This window comes from Lacerta agilis, chromosome 4, assembly GCF_009819535.1.
Source record: "Lacerta agilis isolate rLacAgi1 chromosome 4, rLacAgi1.pri, whole genome shotgun sequence".
Lineage (NCBI taxonomy): Eukaryota > Metazoa > Chordata > Lepidosauria > Squamata > Lacertidae > Lacerta > Lacerta agilis.
The window spans coordinates 34750514-34777388 of NC_046315.1; the positions used below are offsets into that span (position 1 = coordinate 34750514).

At 40.9% G+C, this 26875-nt stretch overlaps 1 protein-coding gene across 1 annotated transcript in view; it reads right to left on the reverse strand.

Moving 5' to 3' along the window:
* Window positions 1-944: 944 nt before the first annotated feature.
* Window positions 945-26875, reverse strand: part of CD47 (CD47 molecule) — a 40704-nt gene continuing 14773 nt past the window's right edge. The window contains exons 5-12 of the mRNA XM_033145868.1: window positions 19081-19182; window positions 15512-15604; window positions 14586-14681; window positions 12626-12718; window positions 9161-9192; window positions 4647-4671; window positions 3925-3952; window positions 945-1033 (exon numbers count right to left, since the gene is read on the reverse strand). Of these exons, the coding sequence (XP_033001759.1) occupies window positions 3927-3952; window positions 4647-4671; window positions 9161-9192; window positions 12626-12718; window positions 14586-14681; window positions 15512-15604; window positions 19081-19182 (467 nt within the window). The 3' untranslated portion in view covers window positions 945-1033; window positions 3925-3926. The remainder of the gene's footprint in view (window positions 1034-3924; window positions 3953-4646; window positions 4672-9160; window positions 9193-12625; window positions 12719-14585; window positions 14682-15511; window positions 15605-19080; window positions 19183-26875) is intronic.

Sequence of the window (26875 nt, forward strand, 5' to 3'; positions counted from 1 at the left end):
TCATCTCCTCCCTGGGAGCTTGCATACCCAGGTCATTGCACTTAGCCACTGTTTTGTGTAATGTGAACCAGGTCTGTGTAAAAGCAAGATGGAAAAAATAGCATCGTTTATCATGCAGTACCAAGATTTGTGTAAGTGGTCCCATTGATTTATCTTCTGTGACCCTTCAATAACTTTCAATCGTACCAATGCTAGCTTAAGCTTAACCTCTTCTAAACATAGGGCCAGTACTGGCCATGTTGCAGGCTACCAGGAAAAAAAACATTAGTTTCGTAATATAAATCAGCCTTCACCAACCCAGTACCCCTCCAGATGTTTTGGAATGTGACTCCTATCAGCTACATCCAGCATGGCTGTGTGGCTGGTGCTGATGGGGAGTTGGAGTTCAACACACAGGAGGGACAACTGGGTTGGGAAAGGTCGAGCAAATACATTAGCATTGAACAGTTATATGTACAAAAATTAAAAAAGTTAAAAAAAGAGAGAACTGCGGACTCATGAGCAACTCTTCTGCTTCCCTTCCTTCAACATTGCTCCCGAGTTTTGAGGCTAGGGGTGCTACTTCACGTAAGAAGTAGCTGCTGTATAGCATCACAGAAATTGGCCCAGGACAGAAAGGCGTTAATGTGCAAAACACTGTTATGTTGGAAAGTAGTCCTTTCATGAAGTCTGGTCTTTATGAAAAGTGGCAGTTCAACTTTATTCCGAGAAGTGCAGCACTAAAGAGACACAAAACGGTGGGTAAAAAGAGAGAGAGAGAGAGAGACTTTTGTATTCTTTCCCTCATCTACCCGAAAAGGAGAGAAATAAAAATAAACTCACGTGCATACACTCATTTCTCTTTTAAACTTTACTATAACTCCTGTGACTATAAAGTTACCCCATAAGTCATTACAACACTTTTCCAAACATGCAAAACAACTAATTTCCTGATTTTCTTTTTCTTTGAGTAGTGCATCATCAAGGCCACGGTGTATCAACAAAAGTCTTTCTCCACTTGTTTCCATGTCAACTGCCGGATTGCTTTACTTTGCTGGGAAGGGAAAAATAAATCACAAAATTATTATCTGAAATTTGGGACACTTTAAAAACAAACAGTTGAATCTGATAAATTGAGTAAATGCCTTCAGAACTTAAGGTAGGGTTGCTTGAGGTAGCAATAATATTCACTCGCTATATACATTATGAAAGCTCAGCATCAATTGGTTTTTGCAGCTATTTTCAGTTCCACAAACCTATTGGAGGATGTGCAAATGTATTTGAAGAGTAAGACTGAATGCAGAAGGTCCCAAGTTCAACCCTTTGCATCTCCAATTATGCAAAAGATCTTTACAGGACACCCTGGAGAGCCATGGTTTATTAAACAAATTATGGCTTAGCATGATGTGTTTGGTCCATTTGGCTCTGACTGCCAGGGGCTCTTTAGGGTGTCCTGTAACTTAGCAAACATCTTGGATGGGGTGGCTAAACAAACTGGAGTTAAGGAAGGGTGTTGGGCCTGTGAGTACACCAAGCCATAATTAACACAAGCCAAGTTTCACAAGCTAACAATAAATCATGGCTTGAGACTGTGGTTTGCTGATACCAAACAAACAATAGTTAAGGTGGTGGGCAGGGTTTGGATGGTCAAACTATGGTTTAATAAACCGTAGTTTAATTAACCAAGGCTTACTGTTATGTGCAAATGAGATGTCAGTACAAGGCAGGTTTGTATGTCCAAGTGGAGAAACAGTGACATGACCAGGTTACGTGAATGAATGCTGTTCTGTTATAAAAAGGGTTTGATTTGTAGATAGTTCTGAATGTGACAAAAAGATTTACTTCTAACAGAGACCTGGAGCATAAAAGGTGTTCTTCAGTTAGCATAACAAGAAAGAGTTATGCTAACACAATTAATAAAAGGGGTGACCATAGGCTTTGCAAGACTTTCCATGATGTCAGTTGACAGTGGAGACCAGCTTCTTAAGACAGGGTAGTGGAACCAAAAAGGTCAAACTGTGGCAGATGTTCAGTGGACAGTCCATTTGGACTTGCTCATTCTTAGTTAAAAATCAACAAGACGTTGGGATGGCAGAGCATAATTTTTGTGTGGTTGAACTCTGTTTTCTGACTGAAGGGAATATAAAGACAGACAAAGCACTGACGAGAGAGTATGAGGAGGACAGTCACAAGTCCAGACTGAGTATTTCAGCCTAGCCTACATCAAAGGGTTGCTGTGAAGAAAAAAACGGGGAGGGGGGAACCTTGAGCTCCTTGCAAAAAGGGTAGGATATAAATTGAATAATAATGTCCTCTTATTTTACACTTCAAGAATCCCCATCAACTCTAACACAGTACAAGTGGGGTTTAATGAATTTTACTTACTTTCTCACTGAATCTAGTGTTAAGAAGCTGCACAAACAGTTGGAACAAACAGATTAAACACTCATGAGTATCTCATTGATGAATTGCTTGAATGACTAAGACCTAATTACTTGCAAGTTCAGTTGCAGTCCTAGATTAATTTATCTTGATACCCATGAAATGGATTTAGTTTAAACAGAAGCCACTGGACTAAATAGCAAGCCAGAGATTAATGAAGTACATAAAACATGAACATTTGTTTTCCACCCCACTCAATTCCCTGTGGATTAATAACAAAATTAGGGAAATCAGTATTTTTAGTAAGTATTAGTCTAACAGAATGATCACTTCCACTACCAATACTGTTTTGTCTGATCACATCCACCACCAAATACTATTTTGCCTTTATTTATAAGGGAAGGAAAGTAATTTAAAAAACAGTAATAAAGTGGCAATTCAAAATGTTGCAGTGTGGAGGGGTGTTCATGGTCAGTGTTCCTGACCACCAGCTAAGCAATGTTGCAGGAAACTCTTCCCCCTGACCCTGTGTGTGCCTGGCAACTTTGCCTGTAGACCATTCGCAGCCAAGTGGAATCTGCAGCAAACCTTGCACAGTAGAAGGCCCTCATCCAGTTTTCCAGTCAGCCCTACCTACTTTCAAGATGTTCCAATCCAAGTCCTCCACAGCTCCCTCAATATACTTTTAACCATTAAGCATGTTTTGTACTCATTGGGCTGTTTCTCTCTTATTCCCCTCTTCTCCCCTTTCAGGTTTTTCCTCTCCCCCCCTCGTACTCTTGCAAACCTTGGGCCTGCTGATAACCTCCCTCTTGTGTGGGGGTGTTGTCATTTGACTACACAAGTTCCACACTCAGATAATATGTTTGCCATTAGTGTATCCTATTTGTGAACTGCATTCTTTGCTACGAGGCTGTGAGCTTCTCAAGGGAGGCAAAAAGACATCTGCAAGTTTTACCCTGGCTCAGTAGCCAGCCATTATTTGTGCCTGCTGCTGACTCCTTCCCTAGTCATCCGCATTTGCCAAAGGTCTGGGGAAGATGTAGAAGGAGAGTTGCTTCATATTGTTATTGACTTTGGAGAAGGAAGAAGCTCCTTTCTATCATTGTTCTCCATTGCACTGCATTCTGGGGCTCAGCAGTTGACAGAAATTTTGGGAGGGTGATCCGTGGACTGCAAAGCCCCCCTGCCTGATTTAATAAGGGACCAGGGCCATTTGATGCAGCAAATGGATTTATGGAGCCACAGCTGCAAAACTAAAATCTGTAAAGATGCTGGAAATAAGAAGGTTTGCCAATGGCTTTAAAGTGACTATTAACCGCCACTATTTGGAGACACCCGCACACACCCCAGTTCATAGCTAGAAAAACTGGGCCCCGGGGACTATTTTTGATGAAATATTCAAGGCTTGTGTCTTACTAGAAAAACTAATAACTAGAAGTACTAATGTTCTGAAGTGTGCCTCCTGTTTCATGAAACAAAGGGGGGGGGGGGGGTCAAAGCAAAGGAAAAATCCCATAGCCCCACTGAAAAGCAAAGCAAATAAATACAGGCAAAACTTACCATCATTCTAACATCACTCCTTTCGCATCTTTGCAAAACCAAGCAAAACGTTAGTAGTTAGAAAAGCAAGGGGTAAACAGCAGTTTAGTAGAAACAGTGTTAAAATATATTGTAAGTTTAGAAATGCAAGAATTCCATGTAAACAGCAGTTTAGTAGAAACAGTGTTAAAATATTGTAATTTAAGACATGCAAGAATTCCATGTAATGGGAAAGAAATTAGAGGGTCTGATGCACAACCAGCCTTTCTCTTGATTCTACATCAGCATTCAGTGGCATTTCCCCCCCAATACCAGTTGGATCAAATGAGGCAATCAGAAACCAAAAGGCAAAAAAAAATCCCCCCAAAACCCCAAAGTTTTGCTAAGCTCTATCCCAGAAACTTGTGAGCCCTATGCAAAAGATAACTCAGATCTACTTTTCAGAAGGAACAAATCTTTCATTCAGAAACTAATTCCTTTGGGCAAATGAATTTATAAGATCAAAGTGGTATTTATCCTAAAACAGCCACCTGAACTTTGAAAATGTCCAGGTAAGCCAAGAATCACAATCATAAACTTTTTTCTAATACCCATAAAAGATCTATTAACAACCAATAATTTAAGGTCAGGGATATTTTTTCATTATCTTGTATACATTTTTTATACAGCCCCAAAAGCTAATTTTTGGACTGGAACAAAAAACTAGTCCCTGAATATAGTTCAAAATTTCAATTACTACCTACCATTAAGTGGTTCTTCAGCAGCTTTCTGTAAAATATTTAAAATATATATGCATATGTGTATATATATAAATATAAATGTCTTCATGACTAGCTTGGATCTCCCAAATTAAATGACTCTAATTGACATATACAATAAATAATGATTCTACAAAACAAATACAAGAAACAGCAGAACATTAATTAGGTTAATGGCAGGTTGTTAGCTCTAGGGCCAGTAATGACAACATGCAGTCATGAGCAGAGAGAAAATGTGTCCCACAGGTTGGCTCATAGCCTCCTCCCCCCTCCCCAAAACTGCAAGATTGCTAGTCCCTTAGCTCCCAGAGGAGCTGATATGGACAAGAGAGAAAGAATGCATGGAGTGTAGATCCCAGTGCAAGGATGAGTACACACTTAGCCCTCCATTTGGAGCCTACTGGAGCAAAGAGGATGTTTTATGAGACCCCGGCCTTAAAAGAAGGCTTTTCCTTCCAAGGCTTGTGAACATTAAGCATTCCTTCTCCCAGTATTTATACAACTGTGTGATATCTGCTCATCCTTCCATTCTCAACTTCTTCTGATCACCTGTACCTATGAACTTACACATATGAAGATATGCTTTCATTACAACAGAGCAGACATGTGATAAGACCCACTCAGGAAATAGCTGTTGGCAAGTCAATAATTTATTACTACAATATCAGAATGTGACTGCTAAGATGCAGAAATATTTCTGAATTAATAATTCTTCTGAGACTACTATAGTCTCTGGTTGCAAGGCCTCTAAATTAGTGATGAGGGACTTGATAACACAGTGTGGCTTATTTAATAACAAAAGGGGAAGGGGTTTGAAGGATCTCATCAATCAAATTCAGCAGTTAGGGGCAGGAGAATATGCCTTTGTTTAAGACAAAATTAGGCAAGTTAGAAGTCCCAAGAAAGCAGGTTGGCCTAATCAATAGCACCCAAAACATTTTTTTTAAATATAATTTTAAATAAACATTGTAAGGGATTTTTTTTCAAGAAGGCTACCAGCCAAACAGATTAATTTCATCTATGTATGTAAAATAATCTAATAACATGGTTCAGCAATTGAACAGGGACAAGGCTGATACAAAGCCAAAGGACACTGCATATGAATTAAGGAAATGCTATGAGAAACTGTAGCCCTCAGATTCTCCTTCTTGAAAGAAAATAAGTTCCTATTTAGAAAACATTAAACCGCCCTGTTTAACAAAAAGATATTGAAAATCCTCAAAAGGCCAGTTACAGTTATTGAGCGCTATACAGCTGTTGTTGAATTAAAATAACAATAAAACAGGAGCAGATGGTTTTGCTACTAAATATCATAATATTTTTTTAATGCATTGTCATATCTTCTTCTGGAGGCATTAACTGCAGACATGCAAGAACAAACCTTTTCAAAAACATAGGAACATAGGAAGAAGCCAAACTGGTGGTAATATTTAAGAAAGGATAAAGATGTTTCTGAAGTCAAATCTTACCAACCCATAAACCTTTTAAAACAAGAGTTTAAAATCTGGGCAACACAATCATTGGGAAGTATAATGCAGAAGATCAGTTAAGTTTTATTTAAGAAAAACATAAATTAGAAATTAACATAAGGAATCTTTTGAATATAATTCATGTGATTACTAAGTCTAAAAACCATAGAGGGTTATATTTTTTGATGTGGAAAAAGCTTTTGACGATTTAGAATAGAGCTATTTGTACTTGATTCTGGAAAATGCTGATCTGGAAGGGAAATTTTCTACAGGAATTTTGAAGATATATATTAAGTCATATTCTTCTGTCTCAGTTAGTGGTGTATGTTCAAAGTTATCCCATATCTATTTTTAAATTCATTTCCCCTTAACTATTGAGCCTTGAGCCAAAGCATCAAGGTCTAAGCAGGCAGTAAGTAGCATTAAGATAGGACAGTAGGATATTAAAATTAATTCATAAGCAGATGCTGTGGCATTATTTATATATTATTCAAATAACACTTTTGAGAAGCTACTGAACCCAATTAAGGAATTTAATGTGATTTCTGTTACAAGATTGTAAAAGAAGTGTGGTTAGGACCTAATGGGACAGGGAAAGAGGATGTGTGGAAGCTTAAGGTACATTCTAGATCTCCTACCCATTGGCGTAAATGTTAGGTCTGCACTAGGGCATAGGGCAGGTGTCTTATTTGCAACCTGACATATCCGGAACGGTGTGAAGTGCAACCCAGGCAGCTTACATGGTACAGTGGTACCCCGCTAGACGAATGCCTCGCTAGACGAAAAACTCGCTAGACGAAAGCATTCGTCTAGCGGGAGGCTGCCCCGCTAGACGAAAAAGTCTATGGGGCTGCCTCGCAAGACGAAAAAATTTCGTCTTTTTTTTTTTTTCGTTTTGCGGAGCGCGGCTCCCATTGCCGCTCCGCAAGACGAAAACCCCGCTAGACGAAAATTTTCGCGGGACGAATTATTTTCGTCTAGCGGGGCACCACTGTAGATCAAAGGCCGTTCTGCACAGATGGATTTTACAATTTGCAGGGAAAAGGACTGGATCTCCTGCTTTTAACAGTAGCTGTACGGCTATCAATTTCTCCTACTGCCAGAGGGGGAGAAAATGAAACTTCAAGCAAGGGCTCAGGTCTGACAGATGAAGAAATATTAGAAGCACCTGCCATTTCACTTTACCTTTCAAGTGTGCTTTCAGGATTCAGTTTTGTTAGCTGCTGGAAGTGGTACAATATATAAATGGATTTACCACCTATGTTTGACATCTAGGCCTGCATTTTTCTTGACTCTGGTGTATACCGGGAATGTGTTTCCATGTCCCCCGCCCCCACCTGCTACCCCCAACCATCAGCCAAAAGAACACACATGTCAGGGAGGAGGTTAGTTTAGAATGATTCTCGTTAATTTTTATTTGTGCAGGGCTCTTGTTGTTGTTGACAGAAGAGCATTCAATCATATTAGCCCCATCTGCAGTCTAAAGTGGCACAGTGAGTAAACAACTTTACCAACCTATCTGCTGCTCATGAGAAATAGTCTAACAACATACTTCAAGCACAGCATCTTTTTTGCCTTCCAGTCATATTTGAGTGACAGTGCATCTATATAAGGAAGCAGGGATGAAGGGTAAGAGAGCCACGCTGCCTCCTGCCAATCCCTCTCTGGGCCGATCTTCCCACATTAAAAAGTAGCCAACACTAGTGTCACAGTTGATAAGGAACTTGCAGGAGCTGTGAAGCACCTCCCCCCCCCCCACTAAAAAAGAAGAATAGGGAGGAGGGCTTATTAGCATTGTGCATATGCACAAATCCTGAACCAAATCAGACCAATTTGGAAAGATCAGAACCTTAGCCGAGCTCAAGTGAGCCCCTCCAAATCACCTTGAGCAGTTTCAGGGCCCTACAGCACATTTCTCCCCCCAAGCTGTTAAGAATAAATAAAAAAAATCAGAGTAGGGAAGGGGGGAGCTAGGGAGAGTATCTTTGTGACTGACAAGGTTGGGTTTTAATTGGAGGGAATGATCCTTTACCAGTGGACTCTAAATGCAGTGTTTTGGGGTAGGAATGCTGAAGAAATAAATATCCTTGTTCTTGTTAGTTCTTCTAGTGCTGCTGGCCTCTGGCACGTGCACACACAGCTTTGCACTTTGTTTCTGAGACTTTCTGGGGCCAACTGAGCAGAGCATAAGCCTGAAGCAGGGCTCCTCCCCCCCCCATTCCTCTTATCCCCCTGGCCCAAGCACCCATCCTTCTGAAATTCTGTGTGTTACACTGTAGAGGTGTTCCTAGGAAAGTATGCCATTTTCATACAAAAATAACTTTCCCCAAAACCACAAGGAGGAAAGCAAATCCCTTTAAAAGGCACCTGGCACACAAAAAACCCCTGCATTTATGTTTATGAAATTTGGCAGGTTTTCATCTTTAGGGAAGCACATATCTCTTGAATAAAAGCTGTCCTTGCAGGAAAATGAACCCAGCAAAGCTTTGGTTTCACCAAATGGAAATTGGGACCTGAGGTGAACTGAGCAGGCTCTGAAGGAATCAAGAGTCAAATTGCACTACTCTCTGAAGTGCTGAACTGGGGTCTGAGCTTAATCTTTAGGCCTTAATCTAGTACCATTTCAGTGTTCAAAGCTGCAGTATACAAGTTACCTGAAATGCATTGCCTTGATTTTATTTTTCAAATGTTTTAATTTTTTCTAGCTTTTTTAAAAAAAATTAAAAAGTTACTTCTCCCATTCTTAACAATTCCCATGTATGAGTGGCCAAGCTGCAACTCAACGTCTCCACTCTGTAGTCTTTGTACAATGAAGGAGATGGGAAAAGATGTTGAATGAATAAAGAGTTGAATGAATAATGAGGCAAGCCAGGGTTGCATGGCTACATAACTTATTAAAATGGCAAGAATTCTCATTGCAGTGATTCTACTTGCTACCAATTTGATCAAACCAATTGTGAAAGATTCAGAATCACATTATGTATCACCTGAGTCATCCAGCAACCCCGTATGCATTAATTTTAAGCTTACCTTTGGAGGCTGTTGATCTTTGAATCTGGTACCTATGGTTACAAGTAAAAATATAGCACATTTTCTTACTGGATACTCAAAGCACAAAAATCTAATCACCACTATGCAGGGACATAAGAAGACCAAGAAAGAATTTCAGCCAAAGTCTTGGGCTCATGCTCTGTCCCCTTCCTGCCATCTTCCTACACAGTCACTAGCATTTACTTTCAGCTGTTGCACATGAAGCACAGCTTGTTTGAGCCAGCACCTCCTACTGGCACGTGATGTTTGCTGAGAGGTGCTGTGGAACAGAAAGTAAAGGCTAGCAAACTCCTTCCAATCACATGGGAGGAGAGGCAAGAGGGAAACATGTGATAATTCATGGTTTTAGCATTACCTGCAATGAGGCCATTTTTCTAATATGTTCTCTTTTCCTTTCTACTTCTTAACTTGTGTCTCGGTCTCATCCTCCTTGCTTTTCTCATGCTTATCTTTTAAACATTGCAAGAGTGTGATGGAAGCAAAGCTTTTCTCCTGGTTGCTCGTGCAAAGTTACTTTCTTGGCCCAGACCTGCATTCTTGCAAGCGTTCCAGGAGTGCATGTTCAAAGCACGAATTGTGCGGAATGTTTGTTTCTTCAATATTTATATCTTTGGTTAAAACCACATGTCCCTCCTTCCCTTTTCATGTTTGCTATTGGAATGCAGTACACAGAATGAAAATGGTACACATGCAGGACTTTCCACCTCTACGACCCGAAGCCAAGAAGCAGAGTTCGTAGCAATGCATGCATGGATTCCACAGCAGTAGCCTTCAGCTTTTTCAGATGCAGAACACACACCTGCCATGGGTGACCCACTTTGGCTTTTATCTTACAATGTGTGACTATATTTGTCTCTCCTTTTATCCTCCTCTCCCTTCCTTCCTTCCTTCCTTCCTTCCCGTCCCTGGCTGTTTCTTCACCACTAACGATCTTTCACCACTTCTTAAAGACTTATTTATTCCAACTGTCGTTTCTTAATTTATTTGGCTGCTGCTGTGCGCTTTAAAAAAAACAAACCTGCTGCTGTCCACTTCACCTGTTTTAAAGCAGTGATGGTTAGAAGTTAGAGCAGAATGTACTAGTAAATTCCTGGGCAATTGGCATTAGATTGGCAAGGGTTTCCGGTGCTCAGTTTTTATTTTTTATTTTACAGTAGCAACAACTTCCCCCAACTAAATTAGGCTGCTGAAATGAAGAAAGCTAACAAGGAACCAGGAGTGTACTTGTGTTGAAGGACTGAGGCCTCATCAGTTCTGGTACTGAGAACAATTTCCTGGATATAAAATGAACCATGGTCCTTTAACACTAACTAGAGGTGGACATAGGCTGGAGTTCCAGTACAAAACACAAAGTGGTTCCAAAAGGCAGGAGTCTGCTCAGCTCTTGTATCTATCCACTATCTATCAGCAGATAATTGCTTTTTAAAATTTTATGTTGTTAGCCACCTTTGGAAGTCTTCAGGTGGAAAGGCAGGACATAAGTTTACTAAAAATAGAAAAAGATGCATGCTCACACACAAACACAGACAAAACAATGGTATCTTGGTCACAGTGCAAGTCAGGGCATAATTCAGCTGTGGGTCAATCATGACCCAGCAGAGAAGATCACCATTACACAGTACTAGTCCTCTCCCTTCACACCTGTATCAGAAGCAACTGTGGGACATGGATACATAGAACGAAAAGCTACATACACAAAACACTTTTGAAATACATTGTGTGAATGCAGTTCCAATCTCTTCATCTTTACTTCCTCAATAAGCTTGTGAAAGAACTGCAGAAGCATTCCTTCCTTCTGAAGCACCCAGAAAGCTTAAAAAACTTTAAAGGGCTTAACCTTTTTCTCTGAACAGCAGCCTCCAAGGCATAGTTTCAAAGAGAGATGCTGCTGTGCATGAAGGGTTAGGGTGGGGCTAAGAATCAGAAATATCCATGGGCCAAGTTACATGCTTCTCTGGATAGTTTTAACCATGTGATAACTTATTTCAGCTCAAAGACTTCAAGGCCTATGTGCAAAATACACACAGCTGTATTATTACTGTCTAAGCTTGCAAACTTTCCTTTCAGCAAGACTGCGTTTATTTTTCGAATACCTATTAAGCAGCATTTGTGCCAGAGCAACCCTCACATTCTTCATCCACATAACTTGCATATAGAAAATCCAAACCAAATATTTTCAGGTATACATAGACAACAACTGTCTACCCAACCCCACCCCATTTTCTCTCCAATCAGCAAACTCGCCTTCCCTTCATTTACAATGCAGGCATACTGCTTCTTCAGTCTTGAGTGTATTTCAAATGATATTGGAATACAGCTGCCTTCATCCCCAGCTGAATGAATGGTCAGGTATGAAGGGGGTTGTAGGCTAACAACATCTGGGGCCCAATGTTGAAATAAAGTTCCACTTCAAGTAAGCCTGGGACCTGATTATGTGCCCCCAACTTTGATTGCTGATTGTTTTCCTTTTATCAATAGATTCCCCCAGACCAAAAATATTGATCTGCATTAGAATGAATCACAAGATGCCTTATAGAACTCAGTTGATAGATATGTGCCCCTACTGATCAACATCAGCACCTTCTATTTCCCGTGAAAAGTTTTTCTGGAACAAAGGAAAATTATAGGCTCCACACCACTTAATGGAAGGCAGCTCCTTGTACTCATGGCATAGGACTTAAAAACAGCCCAACATAACCCTTGCAAACAGAGACACATCAGTGAGATCCACTGTCAACTTCCATCCCTCCTTCAAAACAATGCTACACAGCGCCCCAAATATTTATCTGATAGACTAGGTGCAATATCCAACAAAATAGTTCCATTAGCCCAAGGATTTCTGTTTTCACAATGGTACTTCACCTCCCTCTCCTCTCCCCATGTGCCATCCCCAAATCTAACCGTGTGGGTTAGTTGCAGTAAAGGAACTTTTTTGCATGGTATCACCCCATGTATGGAGAACCTTTCTCAGTCTGAGGGCCACTTTCCCTTCTGGGGGCCACATGCTAGTGGTGGGTGAGACCCAAGGCAAAAAGTAGGTGGAGCCAGAGGTGGAACAAAGAATGAAACTTCCCTTTGTACAGGAGGCTACATTCAAGCTACATGGAAGTCACTGGTTTCTATCTACACACCCCCACATACACATCCTCCATCCAGGCAAGCAAGGGGCATTATCATAGCTCAAGGACACATCTCAGCCAGTCAAGAACAGGATCTGTGAGAAGTGTGACCTGGGGAGAGTCCTGAGGGCTGGAAAGAAGCACTGGCAAGGCTGCATTTGGCCCCTGGATGTGAGGGTTTCCCTTGCTTGTACACAAGGCAACATGCATTTGTGATCTTCTGGTCAATCCTCTCCGAAAAGGCACTAAACAAGAATTTTGTTTGAATATTCATTTGATTTTAAGATAAAGCATTTCATGTATACTCTAAATAAATAGTACTTACCAATAACAACCATATAAATGAGAGCAATTACTGCTACAAGATCAATAATTCCTAAGCCTGCAATCACAACAGTCGCTTGTTTTGGTGGGCATTCTGTTGAGAGAGAGAAAATGAAGTATTTAGGTTAGCATTTTTGTTTCTATTTTCTGAGTTAGGCAGTGTAACCACAACACTTAGGGAAAGATCTACAGGCTGCCATGACATCTTGCACCAATGTGCACATTAACTGCTACAGAAAGTGTCAGGTTTTGCTGTATCTTTTACATGCATCAACCACCAGTATTCTGGACAAGGGGGGAAAGCACATCCTCTTAATGACTGCATAAGGAGTATGCAGAAAAATATTAAGGAAGTGTGGGTCAAAAACCAACAGCAAACAAATACCCTTGGCTGTATTTTCATTTTCTGCAAGCACTGGTCTCTAAGACTCTTTCAGAATTTCAATGGTTTTATGCTAAAACCTGGATCACAAACATCTTCTCTGATAAAATGCAGCTTAGTGAAATTCAAATATTATTCACTAACAATGAAGTTATTGACAGGAGACTGAAGAACAGATGTTACTTCCATCTAGGACAGGGGAAAAAAAACCCCAATACAAACACAATTATTTTTAAACTCAAAATGGGTGAGCGTGGAGGAAATATTTAGATGCTGGATGCCAAAGAACAACTCTCACACTTGATGAAGACTTGTTGAATAGGCTTGTGTTAAAATGAGTCACCATGAGCCTAAAAAAAATACTCTGCAAAATTCTATGCAATGACTTTGACACACAGTTACACAAAGCTTAGTAAAGCTTTAGAAATCTTGCTGAAATTTAAGAATGCATACAATTTCTTCTTCATTAATCAGAGACCCCAAATTTTGAGTGCTTGTGTGGTGGTGTGGTGGTGGTAGACCTCCCACTAACGCCAAAGGAAAAGACTAGAAACTGCATAGCAAAATCAGAACTCCTTTCAGATATTTTGTGACCTCAAATGAGTATCTGCAAACCACGGGAGTCACTGCAACCATGAACTAGCCTTTATCTAATAAGAAAGATAAGAGGCAAGCATACAGAGCCATTAGAACAGAGCTACTGCCGCTTTATTTGCCAAACATTGAATATTGCTTTAGAGCAGTGGAAAGAGCTGGAAACTGGATGCCTGCAGTTAAAGATAATTTATTCAAACAAGGTTTTAGGACAAAAAAAGCAGCTCTTTTGCTTTTTTTTTTTTTAAAGGCTGCAATAAATTAATTTCACAGAGGCAGCTTTTTCTAAACTCAAATCTAAGTACAATCTCCACGCCCCCACCAAAAGAACACAGCAAATTTAGATGTCTAATATGCTATTATTATTTCTGGCTGGCCACCCTTAGAAAGACAACCTTTAAATATTTGAAACTCAGTCATTTCACACATTCTGTCATCTTGCTGATGTTTAATGCTGTTAAGAGTAAAGAAATGCATCTAAATGTGAAAAGATTTGTGTTCACAATTTCCTCTGCTGCAGTAAGTGAAAACTGCATGTGTGTGTGCACGCACGCACAAACACACCACACACTAGGATTGTGGGCGCAAATTAAAATAATTACAAAAAAGGTCTGCAGTAGCTCTGAGTGAATCTTTAGGATATGCAGTATTACAAAGTTAACAATTTAATGCAAACCCTTTAGATGCTACTTACAAAATGCAGCAGTACATGGCATAGCCATTCTAATTAGAAGGTAACACCACCTTCAGGCAATTGTTTGTTCAAGAGATAAAATAGTAGTTCCAAGTCCTCATAGATCCCTGTTCCATAAAACCGTGTGGATTTCACAAACCCTTTGTGCGTTTCATACTGTAGACAAGCTGCTTTGTAGGATATTTGTTAAGTGTGCATGCAAGCTGATTCCCCTTGATAGTATAAAGGGTAAATAATTTCTAGAGAACAAAAAATGTAAAGAATTTTAATAAAATAAAATACATTGCTCACCTGGCAAACTTGCAGCTAAACCTGCCACAGCAATTATATATCCAAGCGCTTTCAGAATTATCAGAATAATTGCAAAGAGCGGTGGCTTCTCGAAGACTGGGGAAATAATCATACGTTATTGAGAAAAGAGTGGCAAAACCAAAAAGATACATTAAGTGAAAAATGGAACAAAGTAAACATCTTCTGAAATGTAATTTAAACTAGTTTAAACGTGTGCTACATGGAATGTTAAGTAAAAACAACCAAAAAACCTCCCACAGCTAGGCTGTCTCGTTTAATTTATCTTATTACATCACAGTACATACAACGCTGTATATTTAAACAGAAATGATGTACCAAAGACAAATAGCTGCATTCCTCGATCCAGCTAACTTTCAGCACTTAGGTGCACACATGTTTATAACAGAGCTAATCAAAGTATTGGATTCTTCCATTTATCTTTACCAAGTTAAACAATCTTTTCAGCTTAGCTTCTTGTCTCTATCAGGGAACAGTGGCAGATGAGGCCAACTTACCACACTTCTGTGAATGGCAAAGGAGGAAACAAAAGGTCTCTCTCTCCAGCATCTGCAGTGAAATGCCACAACACAGACACATGCTACACCTCAATACAGTCGTACCATGGTTGACAAACGCCTTGCGACTCGAACATTTTGGCTCCCACAGCCAATCGGAAGCCGTGCCTTTGTTTCTGAACATTTTGGAAGTCAAACGGACTTCTGGAACGAATTCCGTTCGAATTCCGAGGTACGACTGTAATGCTAAAACGTCTCCCAGAGGTTCCCCAATACAGGGCTGGGGACACATTGTTAAAAACATCTACAACCCTACAAATCTAAGGGGTTCTTCCCTTTCTGCTTCCTCTCCCAACACCACAATGGATTATGAAAACAAGTTCACGAGTTAGTAAAGTAACAGATTCTCACCTGATTGAAACACGAAGAAGAGAGGTGGCACCAAAATGATAGTAGGCAGTACAACTAAGCCAAGACCAAATAGAGGTGCTAATGTATAGCCCTCTGCAAGAAGCCAAATGAAATAAAAAAAGAAAAGAACAGTTACTATTCAGGAAAAGCAAGCCAAGTGTTACTTTGATCTAGACTCTACATTACTCCTTGCTCTTAAATCCTGCAACCCATAAAGCTATTGATTTAGAAAAAGGAACACCCCAACACATTTGTGCCCTGAGTAAATATATATTATTTTACCCATTGTATTCTTGTAATACACCATTTATTACTAGTTCTTAAGAAAGGAACGATACTGGACAGCCTCAAGAAAAAGAAAAATTAAGGTCCAGTCGCGGGTGACTCTGGGGTTGCGGCACTCATCTCACTTTAGTGGCCGAGGGAGCCAGCGTACAGCTTCCGGGTCATGTGGCCAGCATGACTAAACCGCTTCTAGCGAACCAGAGCAGCGCATAGAAACGGCATTTACCTTCCCGCCAGAGCGGTACCTATTTATCTACTTGCACTTTGACGTGCTTTCGAACTGCTAGGTTGGCAGGAGCAGGGACCAAGCAACGGGAGCTCACCCCGTTCGCGGGGATTCGAACCACTGACCTTCTGATCAGTAAACCCTAGGCTCTGTGGTTTAACCCACAGCGCCACCCGCGTCCCTAACAGTGTTTACCATATCCTAAAAGAAGCAGAAAATTATGAAGGTGACCTACTTAAATGCCCTCTGAAGGAGGAAACTAAAACAATGTCCTGTTTCCATAACAGGATGTAATAAACAGCACTCCAGAACCACCCAAGCTATTCACATAACAAAAGCATTCATATCAAGACTACAAGAAGAAAGGTGCTCTTTTACTTGAAAAGCTAACATTCAGATTAAGATTCTAACTGTTACCAACTTTGTCAATGGAGATTGCAGGCCTTTCTTGGAACAAATACAGCAGACGTGGGGAACCTTTTGTTCTCCAGGTGTTGCTAAATTATAACTCTCATCATTCAAAGCAAGTTATGTCCAATGCCCGGGGGTGATGAGAGCTGTAGTTCAGCAACATTTAAATGGCCAAAGATCCCCCACATCTGAAATCAAAGCAAAAACAAACTAAGGCTATACTAAGACCACAGTACCCGGTCATCTTACCATTCCTAGCTATTTCTGACATGACAAGTTTATATTGAACAAGAAAAGGATTAACAATAGGAAGAAGGTGAGTGCCTGCAAACAATAAAAATCCTGTCCTTGAAATCCCCCACGGAGATTAAAAGGGGTTGCAGAACAGCATCACTTAGAGAATTAGGCTCACGGTTCACAATCTGGTATAATTGTTCAAGTTTGAGAATGGCACACAATTCTGCCCCTCCCACAGATTTTGTTAATGCTAGGAAATAGTTCTCTCCAATTCACAGCTCTTTGGGCATGCTAAAATTAGTCTGTTAGCAATTTTCAATGCATTTATGTTTTACTTTTTTTAAGAGCATGCTATTGAACTGTCATGTGTTAAATTAAATAAAATGAAGCTTTGTGCTTGTTTGAAAGTAGCTTGGAAACTACATTAAGTATGCTTTATTAACTTTTTTTTTTAGTTAACTGAATACTTCAATTTAAATATTTGGCTACTAGAAAAAAATATTTATACAGCACATACAATTAGTAATTGCCCCCCTTTAATTTAGTAAATAAAAGTCAAACAAACAAATTAAATCAAATCCAAGTAGATTTAGAGCACCAGAAAATGAACCAGTGCTGGTGGCCCTGTGCATACAAATCTAGGTGCTATTAGGTTAAACCAGGGGTAGGCAAACTAAGGCCCATGGGCTGGATGTGGCCCAATCGCCTTCTCAATCCGGCCAACGGATGATCCGGGAATCAGCATGTTTTTATAAGAGTAGAATGTGTGCTTTTATTTAAAATGCATCTCTGGGTCATTTGTGGGGCAAAGGAATTAGTTCATTTCCCCCCCTCAAAATATAGTCCGGCCCACCACATGGTGGACCAGCCCACGGTTGAGAAAGGTTGCTGACCCCTGGGTTAAACTGTCCCTCTTACTTCTACTTGGTATGAATTGGTATGAGCTGTGAATTGAAGAGAACTATTTCCTAGCATTAACAAAATCTGGGGGAGGGGCAGAATTGTGTGCCATCGTTCAGCCTGGACACTGAGGTCCAGCGCCGAGGGCCTTCTGGCGGTTCCCTGGCTGCGAGGTTACTTGGAACCAGGCAGAGGGCCTTCTCGGTAGTGGCGCCCACCCTGTGGAACACCCTCCCAGCAGATGTCAAGGCAATAAGCAACTATCTTACTTTTAAAAGACATCTGAAGGGAAGTTTTTTAATGTTTGATGCTGTATTGTGTTTTTAATATTCGGTTGGAAGCCAGAGTGGCTGGGCGGGGTATAAATTATTAATTATTATTATTATTATTATTATTATTATTATTATTAGATTAAGGGTGCACCTGAGGCCTACAAGCTTCCTTCCCTTTCCCTTTGCAGAAGGTAATAACTTCCCCATTTCCTTTATTTGAACAAATTTATCATCTCCCGTACCTGGTATATTAAACCTTCTGCAAAGCTTGAAGGAGCTCTACTGATGCCCAAGTAGCTTCAGTGGTTATGTCCAGATCTGGCCGGTTCACCAGCTCTGGCAACCTCTCCAATAGACTACTGCAACATGCCCCCTGTGGTGCTGCCCTTAAAAATGGTCCAGAAGCTACAGGTGGTATATAGCACGGCAGCCAGGTTACTGACAGATGTTGCAAAGAGGCATTGTGAGTCTTTTAAAAGAGGCCCCGTGGAACATGTGTACTCTGTATCCACGGGGTCTCTTTTAAAGGACTCACCTTGTACCTATCCTCAAGAATCTGCACTGACCATCTGCCTGCTACTGGAACCAATCCGAGGTGCACCCACTGGTAGACAAAGCTATAGCTCTACTTAATACACAACTATCTGAAGGACCAGCTCCCTTGCTCCTAGTCAGCCCATGCTTTAAGATCTGCATGACTTGCTCATAGTACCACAGACATCCATAGATCGTGGCACAGTAATGTGGCACACTACGGATGTGGATTTCCCTCCCCAAAGAGGTTTGATTGTCCCCTACATTTACTACTTTTAAATGTCATCTGAAGACATACTTGTCTCCCCAGGCCTAAAAGGCACGCTGAGAGGTACTGGATGCTTGATTGCTTGCCATTTCTGATTTTTATTTTTTCCTGTTTTTTCTGTTTGGACTATACAGTGGTACCTTGGTTCCCAAATGACTTGGCTCCCAAACAAATCAGATCCTGAATGCTGCAAACCCAGAAGTGTTCCGATTTGCAAACGCTTTTTGGAAGCCGAACGTCCGTTTCGGCTGTTGGCATTGTTTCTGGGACCAATCAGAAGCCTCGCCTTGGTTTGCTAACATTTTGGAAGTCGAACAGGCGTCCAGAACGGATTGAGTTCGAGAACCAAGGTACCACTGCATTGTTTTATGGCTCTGATATATTTAATCAGACTGAAGGGTGGAAAGTAGTAATGATATAAATTTTTGACACTTACTTTTGACCAAAAGGACAGCACCAGGCACAACAATAATCATGAGTATTAGTACTGCAACACCAAAGCAGATCTTCTTAAGAAGACTCATCTCAAACTTCATAGCTTTAAGTAAAAATGAAAAGGGGAGAGGAATTTAAACACTAAAGTACTTAATCGCAAATATGCAGCTTTTACATTTCATCTGATTCTATCTACTGGAAGAAAAAAAAAGCATCAACAGAATATAAATGCTGAACATTTCTGCAAGTGATTTTGGACAGCGGTGATTATAAATAAAACCCTTCTTATGACCAATCAATTTTCCAGAAAATAATGAACAAGCTTTTGGGTCCACCAGAACTCTTCATCAGGGTGGAATTCAGGAAAAGGCTCAAAGGGGTATGAGGGGAGGGAAAATGCCTTATTATTGAAACCACAATGTCTGCATCAGTAAAAAGTTCAGTTTTGTAAAAATAGTCTTATAAGGGGCGGGGCTCTGGGAGTTGTCATAAAAAGCACCTGAACTTCAGAATTTACCACGATGATTATTTGTACACTTATGCATAATCTAAAGCATCCACATGTTTGCCAAATGGGAATGATGTGCCTAGTACAAACTGGTTGCATTCCACCAAAGGCTTTTAAAGAGGCAAGACCAGAGGTGGGAGAAGAGGATAGCGGAAATGGTATCTGCAATTCTAAGAGTTTGTAAAATGTATTTTTAGGCTTGTGGAAATGTTGGCTTCCTTCTGTTACTGCATGCAGTTAGGGATAGTTGGATTCCTTAAAGCCTGGTCTCCTTGCTGCTACACGCTTTGAATGCACATGCAAGTGGGGCAATGGCTTTCCACCGCTCTATGAGAAAACGTTGAAAAGAAGGGCTGCCTCCATGTGAACACTACTCCCCTACATGCTGCCATACATTTATGTCCTGCTATGAACATTCTCATTTGCTTTAGATGCCTCTGTGTTAAATTCAAATGGTTTGCTGCCCCTTTCTACCACTGGCACACATTATTCATCCCACACTTGCTTTGTAACTGAAACAAAAATTCCAACTCCTCCGCTAAAGGTTCACGCAATCGCAGATTCAGGATCGGCTGTGTGAAATCTGTAACAGTCATCTATACAACCTGTAAAACTCCGAGCGACTCAAATTGGCAGTATCAAAGGGACAACTGCAACTATGCACTCCAAGACTTCCTGCTCCCATTACTACTTTCTGTCATGTCAATAGGAGGCTACTTCAGAGATGCTGCGTTCCTGCACGCCTCTTCCTCCCAGCAGCAAACACTCCACCTGTACCATACAATACTGGCCACAAGCAAAATCTACAGCTCTGTCTACATGTTGCTGCATTCTCCGAGATTCTATTTCAAATCAGAAGTGCTCTGCATAGAGTTCAATTCGTCATGTGTGAGACAGACAGATCCTAAATTCTTCCTTCCTATTCAACAGAACATGCCAGTCTTCTTCCTTTTCTTTTTTTAAAGACACCCAGTTTAAATTAGCGAACTTACAGAAGTGCTTTGCTTCAAAGACTGATGGTTCATAGGTTTATACAGCACTTTGGGAGCCTTCCAAAGAAAAGAAGTTGGAAAAATTGTACGCTCAGTAACACCAGCTGTGCTCTCTTCTGCCCTAGGCACTGTTAACAAACTGCCAGGTACGTTTCTCTGTTCCAGAATCATCTTTGTAGATGTTGCACGTGGTAAAAAAAAAGACACAGCGTGATTTCCGTGTTTTAAAAAGTATGTGTGAGAGAGAAAGATTGCAAGTAGAATTCTAAAGAGCAGCATTTAAAAGCTGAACAGCTATCAGTAATCATCTCTCACTATACTCATGTTTTCTGATACATTAAAGCAGTAGCTGTCTTACAGTTTACCTCTGCAGCACAGCAATAAATTGGAAATGCTCGGTATTTCTACTCTGTTGACTGTTTACATAATCAGTGTGCCGTGAAATAATGCCTACAGGCATTGGGTTAGCATCCCCAAGAAACATTACATCACACAGATGTAAGTACTCTCCAGCACAATGGGACTGTTTTTAGCTTAATAATATATACTGTATCCAAAGTGATGTCTAAAGTGATTAGTAAGCTTTGAAGATCCCCATCTAGCATTACAAACTCCCTCAATGTTCACAATGCCCACTGCAACAGGCATTGGCCTATGAATGACATTTTAAATTACACAGTATTATAAATAACAATTTGAGTTCTTCAACATATGTACCAAGGGCATGTGGAATTTTCAGAAGCAAATTGAACAAAAATATTACCTATTAAATCCTGCAAATAAGAGACAGGCAACTGCCAAGCAGATGGCTACTAGCACAACCCAATCATTGCTCTTCTTTTGTAAGCCACAAAAAGAATTACAATCGACTTTCCACATTATTAGGAGTAGAGTGTTGCATTTTTTTCTATGTGCATAGCAAAAAAGGAGGGGTTCCCCAGATAAGCAGCAGTAGCAGCAGGCCATGCATTTCAATATATTTACCCCTTGCCTATGAACTGAAAACCCTTCACTTGGGCTCTTCATTCTTGGAGTAACAACCCTCTAGGATTCATTCAAATGCCTAGGTACATGTAGCAGAATCACAATGTATAGGAATAAAGTATGTCAGGGGGGATCTGGAAAGAAAGAATAAGAGGATAAATGGCTGCCATGCACAAATAATTCTTCAAGTGGTTTCTGAAGAAGCCTAAAACAAGAGAAAACCCTGAATTTTCTGGTCTTCCCTTGATACTGGACTGGATGAGAGCCAATAAACTGAAGCTCAATTCAGATAAGACTGAGGTTAGTGGGTGGTTCGCTAGACCGCCTGCTCTTGGAGGGGTTATACTCCATTTTATCCTTAAGTATCCTGGGGTGCTTGTGGATCCAATACTGTCATTTTGAGGCCCAGGTGGCTTTGGTGGCACAGAGTGCCTTCTGTCAGCTTCAGCTGGTGGCCCAGCTACACCCCTATCTGAATAGCCTAACTTCTGTGGCCTACGTTCTGGTAACCTCTAGGATGGATTACTGCAATGCAATCTACATGGGGCTGCCTCTGAAGAAGGTTCGGAAACTTCAGCTGGTGCAAAATTCAATGACCAGAATGCTCACCAGAAAAAGACGGTTTGAGCATACATATAAGACCAAACCTACTCCAACTGCACTGGCTTCTAGTTAGTTCCCTGGCCCCATAAAGCCTATAAAAGCCTTGCATGGATCAGGACCTCAACACCTTAAGGACCACCTCTCCCCAAACAAATCATATTTTGTGTATATATATATATATATATATATATATATATATATATGTCAGGGAACCGCCACCTGGCCCGCTGAGGGGAACGGAGGGTCCGTTAGCATACAGAGAGCCCCAGCGCCCATTGAGCAGCAGTACAGTACCTCTTCCAGTGGGGAAAGCCACCACACCTCCAGTGGGGATGAGAGGGAAGGAAGCAGCCTGGCGGGGAGAGGGCTTAGGGATGCCACAGAGCCCCAGCGCCTCTTCTAGCCAGGAACGACAAACAGGGAGCCTGGCGGATGTTGCTGAGACCCTGTGCTCACCTCGCCTGGATGGCCAGGAGGGAGGCACGCCATTTCCGCCGCCCCAGTTGCGCAGAGGGGTGAAACGCAAGGATGGTAGGAGGAGACTTGGGGTGCCGAAGTTCTTATGCTGGGGGAGAAGCCGGAAGGGGCCACTCCCAGATTCTGCCAGCGACTGAGACAGACATGCATTTTGTAGCTCTGCACTGTAAATAGTTTGCACAATAAAACTGCAAAAGACTGTTTGGGCTCCTGCTCTGTTACTCGTGAGGCACCATCATGCAAACCTTACAATATATATAATTGCACATGTTTATGTTTCAGTAATCACATCTATTTTGTTGTTACTTGGGTTCCTGCAACTATGTCTTTTTCTTTTTTCCTTCCTATGTTCCTGTGTTCATCCTGCTATGTTCTTTGTGCACCAGTGGGCATGACCCAGTTGCTATGGGTGGGGACTTCAGCACTCATTTAGTTTAACCATTGTGGTGGATGCCATTATATGACTCCCATTCATTTTTTAAAACTGATTGTTTAATGATCACAAACCCATATACATGAATGCATACACTCGTACACAAATATTTTAATGAAAGAGAGGTATAGCATTATAAACACTATACTGCTATAATGCTAATTTATTAGCTATAATACAACTATAGTGCTGTAACACTCTACTGCAATAATTCCACAGCAGTATGGTGTCATAGGAATATTTCTCTTTCATATATATATATATATATATATATATATATATATATATATATATGGATTTTAAAAATGATGTCAAAAATGATGCTCAACACAAATGTTATCATAATGGTGTGCCAAGGTGTGCTTGGGTCAGTTATCCTGTCTGTCATGGAAAAACTGCTTTAGAAAAGACTGAAGAGTGCAGTAAAGGTAAATAAATCACTGAAGTTTCAAGTACTCCTTCCAGTACTCAGTACTCTGTATGAACCCAGGGAAAATCCAGGATGACAATGAATGAACGACGGTGTTGTGTGGATGCTCTGTAACACTGTGTGAATGAAGCATGGCAATTCCATACTGTGCCTGTGGGGGGACGTTGGCTCATTCAGATGCCATAAAATGAGCTCATAAGGCCAGATACAGAAAGAGAGCCTTATTATATGGCTGTTCAGTAAGTTTTCACTTCACGGAAAATGTATTCCGCCATATGGGAATGATGATCAGCCTTGGCTGTCTCCCCATGCCAAAAGTTACTTTACTGGACACCGAATGATACTAATCTATTATTTAGTATGGGTATTCATTAAAATTCTCACAGCAGTTTAAGATAGGACTCAGTGTAAAAATACAATTTAGCTAAAGTAAGTTTGAATAACTGAGGGAGAAAACTATTAAAGCTGTAACTCTATCTATGTTCTTTCAGTTAAATCTCTCTCTCCCCATCCTGTAACCTTCTCTTTACAGCAACTTTGAAGCTTTATATCAAAGAGCTTCTCCTTGTCCTTTAATAGAGCTCTACAAGGGTAAATTATTTCCCCAGATGCTATATGGAGCATTGGTGTGGGCTCATTCAGACATCACAGTACAGGAATCAGAATGGTGGAGTAACCAGAATGGTGGAGTAACCAGATCTACTTCTAAGGACATTCTTCAATCAGAGACATATTCAGCAAGAATGCTTGCTAGGAAAGAAGTAACTCCCCTTTAAGCATCACCCCATTTTTATTGGATGCTACAGATTTTTAAATGTCATACAGGACTGCCATTTTTTTAAAAAAATAGGGCATGGGGAAGCAAAAGCGATTGATGGTCTCTGGAGACCACGCATTAATGTGTACTGCTGTGATTTTGTGAGGGAAATCTTGTAACTAGCCTACCATGGCAATGTACCATGTATTCTGATGCTCTGTTCTTGGTCTTGAGCTGTGTATACTATTATGTATGTGTGTCTGCATAAGCCCTGAGTGATAAACTTTGCTTATTTACTTATTAAAGAAGTTGCTCTAATTTTACAACAATAAACAGAAGAAAAACAGTAATGGAGCCCACAAAGGATTAAAAGGCTTTGATTGGTACCCCAATGATAATGAAGTTAATATCAAGGAAGCTTCTCTTGCGAAAAATTTTCATAACTGGGAACCACCACTGAGAAAGCCCTGTTCCTGGTAGCTATCTACCTTGCCTCTGATGGCAGGGCACCCACAGAAGCCCTTTGATTGTAAGGCATAGGAAGGTGTACGCAGAGGCAGGCCGTGCTTCAATTATCCCATGCAGAAAGAAGGGTTTTCATCTAATTGCTGATTTTGACCTTTTAGTTGGAGCTAGAGATTAGGCGAGGGCTGAAAATATCTCCTCCTTTAAGAAAACCAAACTAAAAACCAAACCCATTCTATAGCAATTAATAAGAAAATAAATTGCATTCAAAAATCATCGAAGGGGGGAAATGGGCATGGTACAAGAGTTCTGCTGTACTTTCCTTATTTTTAAGGTGGCTGCTGAGGTTTGTGAGCATGCTTTCTTTCATCCTACAAGTCTCCCCAATGGTCTGCATTCTGCAACCTCACCAGGTGACTGCACGTCCTAAAAAAACTCACAACAATTTGGTACACTCAACCCTATTCCCACCAAAATTATCAAAGAAGTTCTAAATCACCCCAGAAATGTAGCAAAAAAGTAACCACCCTAGAAGCCTATTTCACAGTGGGAGGAGTTGGTTTTGGGGTGGGGGTGGGGGTTGTTTTTGAAGAATGGAAGACAGATTTCAGCACAGCAGAGCCATGGTCAGTGCAACTAATGCAGCAAGGGCACAATGTGATCATGGTACCCAGTCCCAGTTAATCAACGAGCAGCAGCATCTTCAAAAGCAGCACCAAGTACTACAGTTGTTTAGCCAGGAAATCACCAGAGTAAGGCTATCTCTGTCTAGACAACACTGGTCTAAGCATTCTGTGGCACCAAGCAACTAGTGCTCAACAATGATGAATCAATGAGAAATAACTGACTGCAAACATAATCCTTCAGCTGAGTGCAACCCAGTCAACCATCGGATGAACACCTCAGTCTTTTCTGGACTGAGCTTCAATTTGTTGGCCCTTATCCAGCCCACTAGCACAGCGAGACGCTGGATTTAGCATTTCCTCTGCTTCACATGAACTAGATGTGGAGTAGAAACAGAGTTGGGTGTCACCCACATATTGAGAATATTCTACCTCAAACCTCCAGGTGAATTTACGCAATGGTACCATTCTGAGGCATCATTGTGTTATTATCTGTTTTAGGCTGAGTGGTACAAGAAGTGGAGCATGGGCATTTGTTGTCAGTCTTCTGAATCTCCACCCTGAGCTGAACGTTACCTGCATAGGGCATTTTGTTGGGTAGTGTCTCTTCCAAGGATTACAAAACAAGAATTTGTGCCTGTATGCAATAAGCAACGTCGTATCTACTGTTGCTTCCACACCCCTCTTGGAATTCAGTTAAAAAACAACAACACTGTTCTGGCTCATATTTGTCACTGGAATAATCCTGTTATATTTATATTTCAATAGCATGAAATGCTAATTTCTGGGGTTAGATGACTAGCACATAGTTGCTATGAATTTTCTGTTCCCCTGACTCCCCTCAACATGTCTGAAAGATCCCAAATCTCCCGGCACCTCCATGTCACACCCTGCATTTTGCTAGTGCTGCTTAAGCCTTTATGAAACGTCCACAGCTGTACAGTTCAAGCACTAAGAATACAACAGGAGCCCTGCTAGGTCAGATCAAAGGCCTATCAAGTACTGCATCCTGTTTCCTGTAGCGATGAACCAGATACCTCTAGAAAGTCTCCTAGCGAGATGCAATTGGGATATGAGCTGTGCAAGTACCTATTTTCAGATTATTTTTCAATCCAGTTGTTCACAGTAGGACTGATTTGTAGGCAGACATAGGAAATAACTCCCCAAAAATTAAATGGCCAAGTTGAGGAACATCAAGAAAGGGAGGAGCAGTCACCTATTTCTTGTTCACAGAGCCAATACCCCAATGAAGAGTAGAGGTGGGACAGAAAGGTTGCCAAACCAGTTCCTCAGGCTAAAGCCACTCCAACGTTCAAAGTCTAGCTAGGCCCACTGAGATTGGGGTACTGGGTCAACAGGTGGTAGGGCCCCCAGACTCCAAGCTTTCTTTCTTTTTTACAAAATAATAATCCTTCTAGAAAGAAGCAAAATGTGTTCTGTGTTCATTGTACTGCTAAGATGTTGAACGAGCAGTCGTTGATAACCACAAGTTTCCTTTCTACAGCAGATCATCAGAAAAAGGTA